At 47.1% G+C, this 19,886-nt stretch overlaps 1 protein-coding gene across 2 annotated transcripts in view; it reads left to right on the plus strand.

Moving 5' to 3' along the window:
- The window catches only part of CDCP1 (CUB domain containing protein 1), a 61,734-nt gene that overhangs the window by 27,422 nt on the left and 14,426 nt on the right, over nt 1-19,886 (plus strand). Inside the window, exons 2-5 of one of the 2 annotated variants that reach the window (XM_027957743.3) lie at nt 1,466-1,669; nt 10,232-10,597; nt 11,827-12,195; nt 19,355-19,576. In XM_027957743.3, the coding sequence (XP_027813544.1) occupies nt 1,466-1,669; nt 10,232-10,597; nt 11,827-12,195; nt 19,355-19,576 (1,161 nt within the window). The remainder of the gene's footprint in view (nt 1-1,465; nt 1,670-10,231; nt 10,598-11,826; nt 12,196-19,354; nt 19,577-19,886) is intronic. The other variant, XM_042236386.2, reaches the window with a different exon arrangement.

Below are 19,886 nucleotides of genomic sequence, written 5' to 3' on the forward strand. Positions count from 1 at the left end.
CATGTGCCCTGAGTAGGAGAAGTGAGCACAGCTCTTGAGCAGGCTTGCAGCTCTGGGAAAATGAAGTCACGTGGTTGGTCAAAAACTGGAAAGAACTCCATTGTCACTGAATGGGTGCCCAGATGAATAGACTGCAGTCTCTCCAGACAGTGGAATATTATGCAGCAATGAAAAGAAACAAACTGCAGATCCATGCAGTAACGTGGGTGACCCTCAGATATGCTGAGCAAAAGCAGCCAGCTGCTGTTTTGCGGGAAAGTCTAGGTCAGGCAAAACTAATCGATAGTTTTCTGGGGCCAGGAGTGGAGGTCGGTGGCTAAGTGCACCAAGGGAGCTTCTGTGGATGATGGACATTTTTATATCTTAATTGCGGTGGCATACACACATATACACAGTTGTCAAAAGTCTTTTAGGCCTTTCTTAGTGTCTGTAAATTATGTCTCAATAAATTTGATTCTAAAAATTTTAGAAAGGAAAGAGGAAGGTAAAGCTTTTGGTTAAACTGCTGTTCACTGGCTAAACGGTTATGGAGCACCTCTTGTGCGTGTGAACAAGGTGCCATAACCGGTGCCAAGCGGCTGTTTGTGCCAAACATGGTGGGGCAGAGGACTGACGAGCCCCATGGTTCCCTCCTCCAGAAGACTGTCCCTCCATTCTCTGTACCCAGCCCAGCAGCCACCCAGAGACCACAGTCAGCACCCAAGTCCAGGAAGGAACAGGGATCACTCAGGAGAAAAAGAGCTCTTCCTTTTGGCCTGGGAGGACCTAAAAATCCCTCAAGCAGAGGGAATGGGAAGGAGATGGGACTGGTTCATCCTGACCCGGATGCACCCACCTCTCTGTTTAGTAACCAACCCCCATCTGTCTTGCTTGATACAGTTTGCTCACATAATTTTGCTGAGCGCCAGTCTGAGGTCTGAGCAATGTTTGGCTCTGACTTGCCAAGTTCATCGATCAATATGTTTATATCTAATTTCCTCAAGTTTGCCCAGCCTCCACTACTGTGTATATGTGTGCACAGGGCATATGAGGCATCCTGGGCAGTGGACAGCAGCTTTTTACAGATAAACATGTGTCTCTACAGAAAGACAGTTTCTATGTGTGGACTTTTACCTACAGTTGTACTGTGAAGAGATATGGCAATTTCTATTTAATATCGCATAGATAGGGGTATCTGAACACATACTGCTCTGGACAACTAGAACATAGTGTAGTGCTTTTAATTTTTCGAGAAATGAATGAGCCACATCAGAGATGAACATCAGGGCCTAGTCCACAGTGGTCGGGTTCTTCTCTGCAGGCAAGGATGATACTGTCATTTGGTATCACCCCGCTTCTCAGACCTGGAGGAAGGAATAAAAGGGTTCAGAAGACCATCCTCCTGGACCAGCTGAGGGGACGGCAGCAGGTAGGCAGCCCTAGTTCATCCTCTTCATTCTATTATTTTTCTTCCTTCTTTCTGAAGCTTATGAGATTGATCTGCCACGTGGAAGCGGCATCACAGTCCTCCTAAAGCCTGGGACCCAGGCTCTGCCAGCAAAACTCTGTTACATCATGGCTAAAAGATGGGAAACCACTCTGTCCATCAAAGCTGGAGAGAAAAAGGTCTTTTCCTTTAGCTGCCAGGATCCACATAATTACTTCGTTATCGAGATCCAAAAGAACATTGGTAAGTACGTACTCGTGGACTCTGGCCTCCCTATCTCTTCTTTCCAAGCTAACCCAGCCTCTGCTGCTAGAGAGGTGAGACCTGTTCTGAAATTCTGCACTCTCTTTAGCTTGTATGTGGCCAGTCACAGTCCTAAGCGTTTTGCATGGTTTCAGGGTTTGTTTGTTTGTTTTCTTTTAATCGTCAAAGCAGCCCTAAGAGAAGTTCTCAGAGGAAGTCACTTGCCTAAGATGGCACAGCTGGTGTGTCTCAGCAAGACAGGAACCCCAAGTATTTGGGAATTCTGGGTCCAGAGTGTCTGCCTGTGGCTGCTATGCCACAATGTCTCATAGCAGAGCTATGGATCCTCGGGTGATGCTCTGTCTGATGTGCTAAAAACATCTGGCTGAGCAGGAGCGGAAGTCAAGGGAGCTGGAGGACAGAGGAATTGGAAGATTGAGGAGCTGAGAGTGGGGCAGTGGATCCACTACTTACAATGGGAAAAAACCAGCAGCTTTGCCGAGGGACCTGGTTTGACTTCAAGTGCCAGGGCGACTGATCATGTGCCTTGATTGCACGGCTTCATATAAGTTACCTACCTGCTTTGCGATTTCGTTTTCTAGTCTGTAAAACGAGAGTCATTGTACCAACCAATAGGGATGTTTTCAGGATGAAATAAAATAATGGATTGAGGTGTATGACATACTGGCATTCAATAAACTACAGATACTTGGCATTATTAATGATAAGTCAAGTTTGGGATAGGAGATTGACGTAAGAAATACTAATCAGGCAGAAAGAATTAAAGGTATACTTTCCCAATTATTTTAAGGTGGCATGCCAATGAGATATTAACAGCAAGGAGAACACTACTTTGACGTAATCAAAGTCATACTCAGAAAACTTCTTCACCTTTAACTGAAAATAGATGAATTGGAATAGATCATGAAGGAAGAAGAAGAAAATAAACCTTGAGAAGAAGGAATTCATAAAAATAAAAAGAGAAATTCAAGTACTTAAAAGCAGTTTTAAAAATTATGTTTATGGACTTGCCTGGTGGTCCAGTGGTTAAGAAGCCGCCTGCCAATGCAGGGACACAGGTTCAATCTCTAGTTCAACTGAGCCCATGTCCCACAACTGCTGAGCCCGCGCTCCACAACAAGAGAAAACCCGGCAATGAGAAGCCTGTGTGCAGCTAGAGAGTAGCCCCCACTCAACACACAGCAGTGGAGACCCAGTGCAGCCAAACAGAAGTGTCCATAACCAAAGCCGAAACCTGGTTCTTTGTAAAGGCCAATTAAATAGACAAATCTCAGACTAGTCTTCAGGAAAGAAGAAAGAGAAATTGCAAATATGTAACAGTGAATGTATACATATGGATTTAATGACATATAGAAAGCAGATTGCTGAAACTGTAAGAGACTGATAATAATTGTGAAAATCTGAATGACAAAATGATTTCCAGGGAAAATTTACCGGGCCAGATTGACTCAAAGAAAGGGAGGATATGTGAATAAATATATAATCAAGGAGGAGCCTGGAAAAAATGTCCAATGTGAAGGAGAAAGGGTTTGGGTTTGGCAGAGGTGGTTTCACAGAAGTGTCCTATAAAACTCCAGGTAGCAGATAATTTCTGTGATATTTAAACAATTCCAAAGGAAGGTTGACAAACCTTTTTTTTGTAAAAGGCCAGGGAGTAAATATCTTAGACGTTCTATGCCAGATGGTGTCTGTTACAACTCCCCCGCTCTGCTATGATAGCACAAAATCAGCCATAGACAATAGGTAAACAAATGGGCAATGAACATGCCTTGTTTATTTACAAGAACAGATGTTTGACTGGATTGGGCCTATGAGCTGTGGTTTGTCAAACCCCATTCTAGAACGTTGCAAGAGGTGAAATTTCACAGTTTATTTTCTAAGGTCCTTAAAACCCTGATGTCAAACTCTTCCACTAGACTAATCTCTTATGAATATGCTTTGCCTCCAAAATCCTAAGTAAAATAGAAGTATATCAGATCCAAAAATTGCATGGAAAGACCAAAGCAACAAGAGCAGGAGGACTTGTTGGAAGACAGGATCGTTCTAACCATTAGCCAGTCAGCTCAGTGTACTGCAGCATGTGAGTATGTGAAAGGGAAGAACTGCAGTTGATTTTTTTTTTTTTTTTTCAGTTGTGTTTATTTATTTTTGGCTGTGCTGGGTCGTCATTGCTGAGCATGGGTTATCTCAAGTTTCAGAGTGTGGGGGCCACTCTTGATTGCGATGTTTGGGCTTCTCATTGCAGTGTCTTTTCTTGTTGCAGAGCACAGGCTGTAGGCACATGGGGTCAGTAGTTTTGGCTGATGGGTTAGTTGCCTTGTAGCATGTGGAATCTTCCCAGACCAAGGTTCGAACCCATGTTCCCTGCATTGGCAGATGGAGTCTTAACCACTAGACCACCAGGGAGGCCCACACTTGATCATCTTAATAGATGATTTTAAATGATTTTAATAAAATGCTCTGGCATGCATGCTCAGTCACTTCAGTCACGCCCGACTCTTTGCAGTGCTATGGACTATAGCCTACCAGGCTCCTCTGTCCATGGATTCTCCAGGCAAGAATACTGGAGTGGGGTGCCATGCTCTCCCCCAGGGGATCTTCCCAACCCCGGGGTCAAACCTGCCTCTTTGGCATTGCAGGCTTCGTTACCGCTGAGCCAACAGGGAAGCCCAAAAACACTCTTAGTAAAGCAGAAATAGAGGAATGTTTTCTTAATCCAATAAATTGTATTCATCAAAAACCAATAGCAGAGACTTCCCTGGCGATCCTGTGGTTAAGACTCCATGCTTCCACTGCAGAGGGCGTGGATTTGATCCCTGATAGGGGAAGTTCCGCTTGCGGCACAGTGTGGCCAAAAAAAAAGAAATAACAAGTATATTTAACATCAGACATAGAAGCATTACCAGGAAAACAAGGAACAACATAAGGATTCCCACTGTGCATGCTTTTGGTCGCCAGTATTCAAAATTTCTGTTTAAGTATTTAGAGATAATCTTAATAAATACATAGGATGTATATGAAGCAAAATATACAATTTTCCTGAAAGACCAAAGAGAAGATGTAAGTAAATGGAGAGATGTTCCCATGTTACTTGATGAAAATCTCAGTATTTTTTGTGTCGTTTCTCCCCAAAATTAATTTATGAGTTTAAGTAAATTACAGTTAAAATGTCAGTGAAGCTTTCACATAGGTGAGGAGACTATTGATATACTTAGAATTCAAAGGGATGGTGTATTGCTATTAAAGAATGAAGGAAATCTATGTATTAATGTTTGACATGGAAAGATACCCCTGGTCGCTTTGTTCCATGCAAAACAATGCAGCTTTCAGTAGGAGAATGGTTTTTATAGTTTATTGCTGTTATTTAGTCCCTAGGTTGTATCTGACTCTTTTTGGACCCCATGGACTGTAGCCCGACAGTTTCCTCTGTCCATGGGATTTTCCAGGCTAGAATACTGGAGTGGGTTGCCACTTCCTATTCCAGGGGATCTTCCAAAACCAGGGATCGAACCCGTGTCTCCTGCTTGAAAGGCAGATTCTTTCTCACTAAACTAGACAAGGAAGCCCTTGTATAGTTTAATTTCACTTTATTAAATACACAGAATCATACAGAGCCTCAAGTCTGGAGGATTAAACACCAAAATGCTATCCTTATATCATTTCTCTAGTGAGAAGGGGAGGGGAACAGCTGACATCCATGGTCTTCTTTCTGTTCCTCCGTACTGTTATTTTTTTACAAGCAGGCATTACTTTTATAATCAGTTAAGTCAAGAAAATGACTGCCATCTTGCAAAAAGAAAAAAGATACCACAATCATATCTCACAAGACACATCTCATGAGACTCATCTCACACAGTTTCCTGAATAATAAAGACCCATGCTCGTAGTTTTTGAAAATGATATGAAAATAACATTTTTAGAATTATAAATCTACACACTGGAATCAAGTTCAGTGTTCTGCTTACCTCTGGTTTTTAAAAACCTCTCTGAATAAACATTCTGAAAGTTTCAATGTTTAGCCCCTCTGCTGCCATCCCTCCTTTTTAAAAAAAGAAGCTTAACTTTTATTTTATATTAGATATAACCGATTTACAATGTCATCCTTCTCGAATGACTCCATTAAAGCTAATAAAAGTAGAAGTCTGTGCAGGGGAACTGAGGTGTGAATCACTACAGAAATGACGCTTCTCCATCCTCTGGATAAGGAATCATTTGAATTATGTAAACCTTTTTACACTGGACGGGGAACTGAAGACTTGGAGCCTCCAAAATCACTGCAGATGGTGATTGCAGCCATGAAATTAAAAGACGCTTACTCCTTGGAAGGAAAGTTATGACCAACCTAGACAGCATAATAAAAAGCAGAGACATTACTTTGCCAACAAAGGTCCATCTAGTCAAAGCTATGGTTTTTCCGGTGGTCATGTATGGATGTGAGAGTTGGATGGTGAAGAAAGCTGAGCGCCGAAGAATTGATGCTTTTGAACTGTGGTGTTGGAGAAGACTCTTGAGAGTCCCTTGGACTGCAAGCAGATCCAACCAGTCCATCCTAAAGGAAATCAGTCCTGGGTGTTCATTGGAAGGACTGATGTTGAAGCTGAAACTCCAATACTTTGGCCACCTGATGCGAAGAGCTGACTCATTTGAAAAGACCCTGATGCTGAGAAAGATTGAGGGCAGGAGGAGAAGGGGACGACAGAGGATGAGATGGCTGGATGGCATCACTGACTCAATGGACATGAGTTTGGGTGGACTCCGGGAGTTGGTGATGGACAGGGAGGGCTGGCGTGCTGCAGTCCATGGGGTTGCAAAGAGTCGGACACTACTGAGCCACTGAACTGAACTGAACTGAACTTGTGTGTCCATTCTGAAAACTAAGCTCTTAGCAACACATTAAAAAATGTCCACACAACCTGACAGCTGCAGGGTCACATGACTAGCGGCAGGGCTGTGGCTGAGAGACGGAGCTTTTTTGCTCCAGGTACTTGTTATGGAATTCAGTCAGAAATCATTGCCTTAGTTGGGCTAAGTGATCACATAAGAACATGGACGCCAGTAGGAGCCACTCCGAGCCACATGGGAGGTGTAGCTGAAAGGTAGCCCTGGCTGAATACAAACAGTAGAGTTTCTGTGAGCTCCAAAATGTTGATACTATCTTTACCTACACAAAAAACCTGATTGTACCTGCATTTGTCACCTCGTTATCTAACCTTGCTTTATCACTCGAGCAGTGCGGGGGACTGGCAAGAGTGCAAGTCAACAAACAACAGTCTGGGCTTTGGTCCTGGGAGCGTGTGTGCTGTGAGCGCCGCACAAGCCACCCGGACCCCGGGGCTCTTTGCAAAAAGTGAGAGGCTTGATGTGCTGGCCTCAGAGGTCCTTGACAGCTCTGCAATTCTCCCATAAATCCTTTTCGAGTTGGCAGTAGTTTCACATAGTCCCCCGGAGCAGCAATAAAAAACTTGCAGATTATTATTACAGTGGCCAGAGCGCTTTGCACCTTTCAGATTCCCTGCACTCGAGACCGCAAAAGCCACACTGCCTGCTTTTCCTTACTGCCTCCCTGAGACAACGTTTCTCCCTTTGTTTTCTTTTGTTTCTTTTTAATTTCTCTTCAGTTGGAGTATGATTGCTTTACCATGTTAGTTTCTGCATGCAACAGCGTGAATCAGCCATAGGTATACTAATATCCCCTCCCTCTTGAGCCTCCCTCCCACCCCTCTAGGTCATCACAGAGCACGGAGCTGCGCCCCCTGTGCTCTACAGCAGCTTCCCACGAGCTATGTGTCTTGCACAATGTCTGTCTGTCAATGCCCCTCTTTCAGTTCATCCACCTTCTCCTTCCCCCGCTGTGCCCGCCAGTCCATTCTCTGTGTCTGCATCTCTATCGTTGTTCAGTCACTCAGTCGCGTCTGACTCTCTGCGACCCCATGGACTGCAGCACGTCAGGCCTTCCTGTCCCTCCCTCTCTATTCTGACGGCGTCTCTATTTGCTGTCCTGCACGTAGGTTCATCAGTACCATTTTTTTAGATTCCATATATATGTGTTAATATACGATATTTGTTTTTCTCTTTCTCACTTACTCTGTAAGACAGATTCTAGTTAAATCCACCTCACTGAAAATTCTCCCTTTGTTTTAAAAAGGTTTAGGAAACAAAGTACATCAAAGGATTAGACATTAGCCTTAGGGGAAAAGATTCAACAGCAGTGGTAATAACGTACCAGCAGTAAAGCCAGGAGGCAAGAAGATGACCTGGCCTCTGGGTTCCAGCCATTAAGGGCTTGTATACTCAGGGCATACTCCATCTGCTGATGACTGCACCGATGGGAAAACCAGTTTTAAAGGGTAAAGCTTGGCGCAATGCCTGAAAAATTACGAAATCATGACTTTCCGGATCAAGGAGGTAGAACATCCCAAAGCACAAGCCCCACTGCAAAGGCCCCCTCTCTGGGGGGCTGAGAATGGAGCCACAAGCTGGACTCCACTAACTTAATCTGGAAAACAATGCTGGTTTCCCCTGCTCTTCAAAAGCAGTTCCTGTGACACTTTTTTCACAAGCTGGAATGGTGTAAATCGAAGCAGCAATTACCACAGGACATATTTTGCTAATGGAGGCACAAAGTAATTTGAAATAAAGCACAGATGCTCACAGATACAGTGCAGAGCTGTGACGGCTTGTTGCTGAGAGGCTGAGTCTCATTCCAGGGAGAGAGAGCAATGCCCACTCCTGAGGTATGCACTGCCTCTAATGGCTCCCTGCAAAATAAACAGCAGACGCTGTTCACGCTTTCCACCTTTTTTCATAAAAGTAAAAATTCTCTTTGGATTTATTTTGGTTCGTGGAAACATGTACTAATGTAAGTCTTTCATAAAAGTGAAGTGGTATAAAGCGAACTTGCAAAAAGTGGGGGAGACGTGTAGTTAGGAGGTGACTTTGGTCTGGTCCACTGGAAGCAGAGCCTGACATGGGGATTCTTGTCTTTAAGTCGGTATCAAGAGAGTTTCCTTGAGGGAGGGACTCTCCTAGCGGTCTAGTGGTTAAGACTTCGCTTTCCAGTGCAGAGGGTACAGGTTTGATCCCTGGTCGGAGAGCTAAGGTCCCACATGCCTCTCAGCAAAAAAAAAAAACAAAAAACCACATATCATAACATAAAACAGAAGCAATATTGTAACAGATTCAATAAAGACTTAAAAAAAGAAAAAGGTCAAAAAAAAACCAAAACCTCTTAAAAAAAAGGAGAGTTCCTGTCGGAAGAAACGTGTGAAGAAGTGAGGGAAACAGGATAAAATGAGTAAAGTGAGGGGTACTTGTGGCTTTAGCTGCAGGCTGAACTGGAGCTTGAGTGGCAATTGCCGGGCTGGGTCATGTGAAAAGGGGCAGAGGGTCAGGCTGGTGGTGACTGGGGCTTCCCCTGTGGCCCCGTGATAACGCACCTGCTGACGCAGGAAACGCAAGTTCGATCCGTGGGTCGGGAAGATCCCCTGGAGGAGGGAATGGCAACCCACTCCAGTGTTCCTGTCTGGAGAATCCCATGCACAGGGGAGCCTGGTGAGCTGTGGTTCATAGGGTCACAGAGAGTCGGACACGACTGAAGATCTCTGGGCTGCCACCCTCTGTGGGGATGCGAGTCATGGGGCAGGGAAATTTCTCAGGCTTTTCTGCCCCAAAGTAGTTCCCTCCAGCCAAGGCACTTCCCCAGAGAGGGACACACTCCTGAGCGATTGGCAGGCAGCATTCAGGTAGCCAGGAGATGGGAGGTGCAGGGGGCGGCGGGGGGTGATGGTTTGGGGATGATTCAAGGGCATTACATTTATTGTGCACCTTACTTCTTACAGCAGTCTTCCCTGGTGGCTCAGATGGTAAAGCGTCTGCCTACAATGCAGGAGACCTGGGTTTGATCCCTGGGTTGGGAAGATCCCCTGGAGAAGGAAATGACAACCCACTCCAGTATTCTTGCCTGGAGAATCCCATGGACGGAGGAGCCTACAGTCCACAGGGTCACAAAAAGTCGGACACGACTGAGCGACTTCACTTTCACTTTACTCCTATTATTTTTGTAGCCTTTATTTTAATTATTTTTTACCTTTTTCAAACAATTATTTGTTTTTAATTGGAGAATGATTGCTCTGTAGTGCTGTGTTGGTTTCTGCCGGTTGTTGTTCAGTCGCTCAGTTGTGTATGGCTCTTTGCAACCCCATGGACTGTGGCATGCCAGGCTGCATGCTGGCATCCTTCCCTATCCTTTACCGACTCCCCAGATTTGCTCAAACTCATGTCCATTGAGTCAGTGATGCCATCCAACCATCTCATCTTCTGCCGCCCCCTTCTCCTCCTGCCCTCAATCTTTCCCAGTGTCAGGGTCTTGTTTTTTTCTGCTACACAACATGAATATTTCTACTATTACCAAATCAGCGCCACCTCAGACCATCAGGCGTTAGATCCCAAAGGTTGGGGACCCCTGCACTCCAGGGGCTGAAGAGGTGGGGCAGTGAGGGGCCCAGTAGCGTTTGTGACCAGACCGTTTTGTGACTGTTTCAGACTGCGTGTCAGGCCAGTGTCCCTTTGGCGAGGTTCATCTTCAGCCTTCCACGTCGGTGTTGCCCACACTCAACAGAACCTTCATCTGGGACATCAAAGCGAGCAAGAATGTCAGTCTCGAGCTGCAGTTCTCCCTGTCACGCCTGAGGCAGATTGGGCCGTTGGAGGACTGCCCGGATGGAGTCACTCACCGTATCAGTGGCCGCGTCGACGCCAGCACGATGGTCAAGATCGGAACCTTCTGCGGCAACGGCACTGTGTCCCGGATCAAGATGCAAGAGGGAGTGAACCTGGCTTTGGACCTGCCGTGGTTCCACAAGAGAAACGTCTCTGGCTTCAGCATCGCAAACCGCTCTTCAATAAAACGTGAGCTTGCCCACCCCCGTCTCCCCAGCTAGTGGTTGAGGTTGAAACCTACAAAATCAGCCTAGCTCTCAATCAGAAACAGTCTGATGGCGGCAGTTTTGTGATTCCATATGACCCCTTAAAGCACATCCCACTCTTCTGTGAGCACGAGGGCCGCCTGGTGAGAGCCCACCCTTCTCTGTTACACAGACCAGGTGGCGACTCTGTCCTTTGTCCTTGGTATGTGAGACTTGTGTTCAAGAAGTAGAACGGGACTGGCTGCGCAGACCTACCACTCCGAGGCTCTGCTTCTCATGTCTTTGTCCTGTCTTCCGTCTCTTTCATATTTTCTCGAATTATATTGGTGGCGGTGTGCCAATGCTGGCTCACCGCAGCTCTGAGTGCCAATTGCTAAGTGCTTTGGAATTTTGTGAGCTGGTAGTAAACAGAGCAATAATTAAAACTCTATAAACTTATAACTAGATAAATTAGTTTAGGAGCAAAGGTAATAAGAACTTGAAGCTCATCCCTACTTAGTTACTGCAGTTTACTCTTCTCTATGCTCTGAGGGTGGGTATGCCGATTGGATCTGTACGGTAAAAATCCTATGTTATGGGAGAGGCTCTCCATCACCTCCCACCTCCATCTTCATCCATCTCCTTTTGGCAGTTTGGAAACTGCAACAATGGGAGTCTTTACACCAAGGAAGTGGGCAGACACTACAAATTAGGGCTTTATTGTTTTCCCCTGCTGGGCTGGTTATTAAACATTTACTCACACATGCTGATGTAGCCTCATTCTCAGTCTTGTTCAATCGCTTAGTTGTGTCCGACTCTTTGCGACTCCATGGACTGTAGCACACCAGGCTTCCCTATCCATCACTATCTCCCAGAGTTTGCTCAAACTCATGTCCATCGAGTGAGTGATGCCATCCAACCATCTCATCCTCTTCTTTTCCTGCCCTCCATCTTTCCCAGCATCAGGGTCTTTTTCAATGAAAGGTGACCAAAGTACTGGAGCTTCAGCTTCAGCATCAGTCCTCACAATGAATCTTCAGGGTTGATTTCCTTTAAGACTAACTGGTTTGATCTCCTCTACCTTGAGTATAAACATGCCATATCCAGACCCAATGCTCGGGATCTGAGACCTTGCCCTTTCACCTCTTCTCTAACCGCGGTCCCTCCAGCCACGAATGACCAAGGCAGAGTGTAATCACCTCCTATTCTCTCGTTTGGGTTCCACCCCCACAGGCCTCTGCATCATCGAGTCTGTGTTCGAGGGTGAGGGCTCGGCCACTCTGATGTCCGCCAACTACCCGGCCGGCTTCCCCGAGGACGAGCTCATGACGTGGCAGTTCGTCATCCCCGCGCCTCTGCGGGCCAGCGTCTCCTTCCTCCAGTTCAACGTCTCCAACTGCGTGAAGAAGGAGGAGCGAGTGGAGTACTACATTCCAGGCTCCACCACCAACCCCGAGGTGTTCAAGCTGGAGGACCAGCAGCCCGGGAACATGGCCGGGAACTTCAACCTCTCTCTGCAGGGCTGTGACCAGGATGCCCAGAATCCAGGCATCCTCCGGCTGCAGTTTCAAGTTTCCGTCCAGCATCCACAGAATGATAGCAGTAAGTGAGCCCCACCTTCCTTCCCCCTCCCTCCTCCTTTGTTCCTTCCTGGAATCTCTTGCCTGGGGCGAGATTCCTTCCTACTTCCCGTCTGTAAGTCAGTCACACTTGGACTCTGGACCCTGTAAGACTTTCAGGAAGTGCGTTGCTAGTGACACCAGGTCACTGGGTGAACGCGGAGCATGCCTCCATTTCAGCGCAATAAGCTAAGACGATCCTGCGTTCAGGGTGCTGAGTTGTTTTTAATGAAGACAGTGGAAGGTTACGCTCTAGAGCTCGTGTCTTGACTGACCCTCCGGTAAATCAGGACATCACCATCACTGTGAGCAGTGCTATTAACACTTTTATTGGCTGAATGCCCCATACCATGGGCACATACTTTGCGTGCCAAGTCCTGCCCTAGGCACACCACTCAGGTGGTCCCAACTAATCCTTATTGTAGTCTTGTAAGGGAGACAGGGGTTGCCTTCACTTGTTTCTTGAAATTGTTTGTGTGTTATGACTGCGCGGGTCTTCGGCGCTGGGTTTCAGCGACTGGGAGCTGCCCTCCTTCGCGGTGCACAGGCTTCTCACTGTGAGGGCGTCTCTTGTTGCGGAGCGTAGGCTCCAGGTGCACGGGCTTCAGTGGTTGCACACGAGTAGTGACGCACAAGCTCTTCCCGGAAGAGGGATCGAGCCTGTGTCCCTCGCATTGGCAGACGGGTTCTTACCTGCTTTACCTGCAGGCAAGTCCCAAGAGTTATCTTCATTTATTGATGACAAACCAGAAGGTTCGGGGAGCTTATGACACTAGGCCAACATCGCGCAGCTTGCCAGGAGCAGAGCACGCTCAGAACCTGCAGCCTGTGCTTCTGGACCACACAGAACCCCACGTTCTGTGACAGTGAGGTTGCGTATCATTCCACACACATTTACTGAGATGCCGTGAACCTCAAGAAGGGTTGTTAGGGCCAAAACTACCACGAGGCGACGTGCCCAGGGCACAGCATTGGAGGAGGCCCCAGCTCTGACGAGTGCACTCTCACAGAGCCCCTACCCTTGGATCAGGACGAGGTCAGCCCCTGACAGCAAGCACTTCCATAATACTTGCTCCGTGGGTTCCCTTGCCTCACAGGAGGGGAGTGGTGTGGATATTGAGAAAAAGGTACAGGATGAGCCCCCGGGGCTCTTCCCGGGGGTTGTCTATGAGCTGGAGTTTGTGGGTTGTGACAGGGGCCTTGAACCAGGACCTCTGTGACATGTGCTAAGGATGGATCCTGCCCACGGGCTGCTTCTCATCCTTATCTTTATCAGTATTTGCTTCGGGAAGTAGGCAGAAACAGGCAGAGAAAATAAGTGGGAGTGTGGACCAGCAGGCCTGGTAAATATCTGCCAAATGATGACACGGGATCCACTCCCAGATTTGGCCATCTGATGCCATCTTGGGAGTGCCCGCTCGGCACCCACTTGGAGCCTGGCTCCTGGAGAAGCCTCAGTTCCATCATATCTTGGCCCAAGATTCCTTCTCATTCACAAGAACCGTGTACAAGGCATAATGTTATATATACGTGTGTGTGTGTCCGCTGATGACTCCACTGTCGTCAGTGTTAGCAGAATGTTGAAAACAGCCATCGGAGGAGTCAGAAATGGACTGAGTTTGAGTTGTAGAAGACGGAGGGATTTGTTTACCGTCTCGGTCGTAGTGAAGTGCTACTGATGAATTCTGTTTTCTGAAACATCAGCTGGGTTGAAAGCTACATTTGATCAAATTGCTAAGCATGCTGTTACCAGCATCAAGAAGGATACAGCTTTAGTTTTGAGGTAAATAGTGGTTAATTGCAATTTAGATGTGTTTAGCAGCATCAAGGCTTTACATCAAGCAGGGTTTGCATTTTTCTCGACTACTGAGTGAACCTGGCTGGCAGAAGTATCTTTTTTATTTGATTGGATTATTTTTGATTGCGCTGGGTCTTCATTGCTTTGGGCGGGCTTTCCTCTAGTTGCGGTGAGTGGGGGCTGCTCTTCGTTGCGGTGTGTGGGCTTCTCACTGTGGTGGCGTCTGTTTGGAGCACGGGCTGTAGGGCACGCAGGCCTCAGAGTTGCGGCTCCTGGGCCCTAGACACAGGCTTAGCAGTTGGGGCTCATGGATTTAGTTGCCCTGCGGTATGTGGGATCTTCCCAGACCCGGAATCACACCCGTGTCAACTCCGTAGGCAGATGAACTCTTACCCACTGTACTATCAGGGGTGTCCAGCAGAAGTATCTTTAGAGATAAAATTAGTCGAGGCTGGGTGCCCTGAGAGCTCTGAGTTTCTGGACATCTCCATCTTTGAAACCCAACATGGACCCTACATTTCAGGACATTGTGCAAGGCAGCCAGCCCTGTGCACTTACACGTCTGTCAGGTTCTATAAATATGTGTGGACAGCTTGTCTCGCAGGCAGCATAGCCTGGCAGTCAAGGGCACTCACTCTGGAGTTGGCCTCCGAGAAGTTAAAATCCTGGCTCCCCTACTCACTGTGTGAGCCCAGGCAAGTCACTTCACTCCTGTGTGACTCCGTTCATCTTCCAGTGGAGCTAATAGGCCTGCCCTCGTAGGGGTACTGTGAAAATGCAGTGAGGTGGCACTGCCTGGCAGGTCGTAAGCACTGTCTGAATGTTATCCTGCCAGGTGCCAGGTCAGGGAAGGGAGGTGGAGTTGAACAAGGCACACACTTGTCCTTAGAGGTTAGCTGGCAATCCAGAAGGCAGACGAGATTTGTAGGATGCTGGTGGTCCCTTCCCAGAGGAGTTTCTTCTATTTTCTTTTCATGTCTTGTTGATTTTAATAATTGCAATCTTTGTGCCCTGTTGGTGTAACGTGTGGTCACCGTGTGGGTGGCCGTTTCTCCACAGGCTCCTCTGGGGCTGCAGCAGATCACTGTAGGGGCCCAGGACCCCCGGGACGCTGTGCATCACTGGGCCGGGCGGAAGTCTTCAGGGCCAGGTCTCTTGGTTCGGCTCCAGCCAATTCTCTCTGTCATTTTCATGCCTTCTCGGCGTCAGCTGGTGGTAACAAATGCCGTTGGTCTTGTGTCTCACTTTCTTGCACAGATGATAGAAGTTTCAGAGGAAATTTTGGCTGGCATCTCTACCCACTTGGCTGTCTTCCCCACCTTGGCACTGTCTCTGCGCTTGTATTGGCAGAGGGGTCATCATCTCCATCCTTCCCTGAGTGCTGGTGGTCAGCTATTCCCAGCTTGTGGCTGGCTGTTCAGTGCTAGGAGCTGGTTATTCCACGCTTGTGGTTGTTCTGTACCCACGGTTGGCCAGTTCATATCTGTGATAAACTCTTACAGATTGCCAATAACTTCAGCCATGCTGGAGCCTCCCATTGTGTCCACGCTGGGGTTTTTGATCTCCCGACATATACCTTCTCCTAGGCAATGAAGAGGGCCTCCCAGGTGGCGCAGTGGTAAAGAATCTGCCTCCCAATGCAGGAGACCCAAGAGACACGAGTTTGATCCCTGGGTCAGGAAGATCACTGGGTCAGAAAGATCCCCTGCAGCAGGGCATGACAGCCCACTCCAGTATTCTTGCCTGGAGAATCCCATGGACAGAGCAGCCTGGCGGGCTACAGTCCACGGGATGGCAAAAGTCGGACATAACCGAAGTGACTTAGCACACTTGCATGCTAACTTCGGAACAGCCAGATGGAAGAGAAGCATGGGTGTGTGGGAAGGAGGGCAGAGCTTCCAGGCCCTCTTCCCAAATCTCCATGTGTTCACCCACCTGGAAGCCCCCCAGAAGCCGTTTCAGGGGCATGTAACGGGGTTCAGAGCAGGGAGCGTGCCTCAGGCTTGAGGGGCAGGGTACCAAGAGGAGACTCGTGACAGAGCCTGGCCCTTCTCAAGCTGCCCAGGAAGCCCCAGACAGGATGTGCCCCTCGTGGCCACAGGAAAGAAACACATATGTGCTGTTTAAGCTCTTTGCTTTTTTTTAATTTACTTGTTTTGGCTGCGCCTGGTGGCATGTGGGATCTTAATTTCCTGACCAGGGCTTGAACCTACACCCTCTGCATTGAAAGCAGCGGGTCTTAACCATCAGACCGCTAGGGAAGTCCCTCTGCTCTTTCTTAATTTGGGGGATGAGAAAAGAGCTAGAGGTTGTGGGTGAGGGGGACTTCAAGAGCCTTGACTTTGCTTTGTCCCAGCAGAAGGAAGCAAATGCCCAGACCACTACACCAGGAGCCCCCATTAAAATGGTTTGCACTCATCACAAACCATGTCCTGATCATCCATCTAATCATCCATCTGTCCATGTCTGGGTCCTGCTAAAGACCCCATCAGGCATCTTGTCTTATTCCTCCATCTTCCCACTCTCAGCAATAGCCAGCACATTCCAGGCCCTCCATAAACCCTGTTTCACAACTCTCAGGAGGCCCCTTTTTATCCAAAGTGGTTCAAGACCCAGATGCATGCTCCAAAGGCACCGCGCCTCAGAAGGGGCAAGGGTGGCATACAGTGGCGGCACCAAGAGCGCGGCTGCAGGGAAGTTAGACACGGGCGAGAGAAGTAGAGCCAGAGCAGGGGCAGAGCTGGGAGACCTTCTCAGGCCACACGGGGCGGCTGTCACAGCCACCTTGCAAAGGCAGAGCCTCGGCAAGGGCAGAAGAGGCAGCTGTCAGAGGCACCCAGACCCTTATCACCCATCCATCCAGTAGGACCCAACTACAGTCGGCTCAGACTGCCAAAATAAACCCCAACTTAATGAATGTGGGCAGCAGAAAGGTACTCCACTGAGCCTGACTGCCCCCCAAAGCCCTTTTCTCAACCTCTGTACTTTGCTGAAAATATCAACTAGGCTCACACTAGACCCAGACAGCTCCTGCAGAGATTATCTTTCCACGGCTTGACCACAAGCATCCTGTGTCTTAAGACAGTAATGTACAAGCTGCCCCGGACTCGAGGAATGACTGATCTAGCCAGCTGTGACCAGATGTGTGAGCACAGATAGCCTACATTGCCCAAAACCTGCAGCTTAACCATGTCTGAGATTATCGGAGAGCTTGATTCACAATTAATCTCCACCAAGCACCAACTCAACAGACATGAATTTGAACAAACTCTGGGACATAGTGAAGGACAGGGGAGCCTGGCAGGCTACAGTCCACGGGGTCACAAAGAGCTGGACACGACTGAGCAACTAACATTTTCTACCTTCTGGAAGATACATTTACTTACTCTGAAAATACCAACAGACTAAGTGTATCTTCAAGTCCTGTGGGTTTCCAAGTTATCATGATTCAAATAAGGTAAAGGGACGTGAGTTTCCAGCATTGTATATCACATGCTTCCAGTGACCCATCTGGGTAAACACTGGTTGCGGAAGCAGTTACACTGCTTCTTTTTCAGCTTTCATAACCACCAGAAGCCACCTGGCGCCCTTAACTAAATGTTGGCTTTGTTTTTATTTTTTGTTGCGTAACTCCTGCTCTAAAAATTCAAACATCACAGACAAAGCTAAAATCTCCTTGACAATCTGTATTGTCCCTACTTCCAGGCCCCCCTCTCAGGGTAACTGCAATTATGTGTGTGCTTAGTTGCTCAGTCGTGTCCAACGCTTTGTGACCCCATGGAGTGTAGCCCGCCAGGCTCCTCTGTCCGTGGGATTCTCCAGGCAACAATACTGGCATGGGTTGCCATGTCCTCCTCCAGGGGATCTTCCGAGCCCAGGGATGGGACCCAGGTCTCCTGCATTGCAGGCAGATTCTTTACCATCTGAGTCATCAGGGAGGCCCATAAACACAATTATGAGTTTGTTATATTTCTCGCCAAATGTTTTTCTCTTCATTTAAATATTAAATGCAAATGTATGTAAGTATGTACATGTAGAAACAGCTATTTCATTTTACATAGAGATTTTACAATCAAATAATGTCACAGTCTAAATATGGTTCTACAACTTGCTATTTTGCCTCATACTACATCTTTTTAACTGCTGTGTAATATTCCATTCATGCGTTTCATGGTCTGTTTAGCTATTCCAGTATTATTCCACTAACTATCACTGGTGTACAAATGTGGGCATATATCCCCATGGCTAGATTTATAGGGGTGAAGAGTTTTTATTTTTATACTATACTTTTTTTTTGGCTGCGCCACATGGTCTTAGCTGCGGTATGTGGGATCTTTGCTGACACGTGCAGAATCCTTAGTTACAGCGTGTGGAATTTAGTTGCCTGACCAGGGATTGAACCCGGGCCCCCTGCATTAGGAGCCTGGAGTCTTAACCACTGGACCACCAGGGAAGTCCCACTATATTTGATTTTAATTTGCTTTTCTCTTATTACAAGAAGGATTACAAGTGATGCTAAGAACCCTTCACATTTTAGATGTTTGGACATTTTTATTTCCTGTACTGTGAACTCCTCAGTCATTCTGTTACAAATATTTTCTCCCAGTGTGTGCTTTGTCCTTCAAGCATTATTTATGGTACCTAAACCAGATAGACATTTTAATCTTTTTTTTTGCTTTTATAATTTGTGTTTATTCTACATTTAAAAAGATAATCTCTTTGTTTTTATTTTGGTGACTGCTCTGAGGCACCAGTGTAACGTTACTCTTTTACTCCTGGGAGACACCATTCTCTTGGCCCAGCCTATGAAATAGTTCATCTTTTTGTCGCTTATTTGAAATGTAGCGTATATTAGAGACTAAGTTATATCTGTGATTCTATCCTTCTATGAATCCTCTCTCCCTGCACTAATACCGACGGTTGTTAATTACTGTTCATAGTAGAAGAATATTTAAATAGGTGATGCTACATCTCACTTGGTTGACTAAGATTTAATGAATATTTTAAAAGATTAGTGAGTATGAAAACTGTATAGTAAAGTAGATATATCTGTATAAAATAATAAAGTAAAAGCTGAGTATACAATTTTATATACACTATAATATGCCTGTGGATGAACAAGGACTAAAATGAATTTGAAGAAATGAAGTACTTCCATGAGAGGGTAGAAATGCAGTCTGCTCATTTTCTTTTAAAATTTTGTTTCAAGCTATCATAATGTTCTCTTACTAATAAACAAACTTCCCAGCATTCCCCAGCCATGAGAGGTTCTTTGCTCATTTTTGCCTTCACACGAGGTTGGTCCTGACCATTCTTCACGCCTGTTTTGTACTTGTGGTTCCAGATAAAACCTACGTGGTTGACTTGAGTAAGGAGCGAACCATGTCGCTGTCCATCGAGCCACGGCTCAGCAAACTGAAACGCGAGTTTGTCCCCGGCTGCTTCGTGTGCCTGAACTCTCGGACCTGCAGCACCAACCTCACCCTGACAGCTGGCTCCAAACACAGTATCTCCTTCCTCTGTGATGATCTCACACGCCTGTGGATCAACGCTGAGAAAACCATAAGTACGATCCTGCCCTGTCTCAGTGGGGTCCACGGGGTGGATTGTAAATAATCTGATCACCAGTAGGGCAGGGTGAGCAAGGGCAACCAGGAAGCACAGAGTGAGGTAGAGACACACCTCCTTTCAGGACCAGCAGCCTCAGTGGGGACATGCTTCCTTCAGAAGCGGGTAGCGTCCCCCATGTCCATGCTCACGTCTCCTCTGCCCAGCCTCCAGTCTCCCTCTTTTGAAGTCCTTGTAGCCTTCCTTAACCTCCCCCATCTGCACGGCCCCTGCGTCCACTCTCACTGCCTGCTTTTCTCCTCTTGCAT

This window comes from Ovis aries, chromosome 19 (assembly GCF_016772045.2).
Source record: "Ovis aries strain OAR_USU_Benz2616 breed Rambouillet chromosome 19, ARS-UI_Ramb_v3.0, whole genome shotgun sequence".
NCBI classification, from domain to species: Eukaryota; Metazoa; Chordata; class Mammalia; order Artiodactyla; family Bovidae; genus Ovis; species Ovis aries.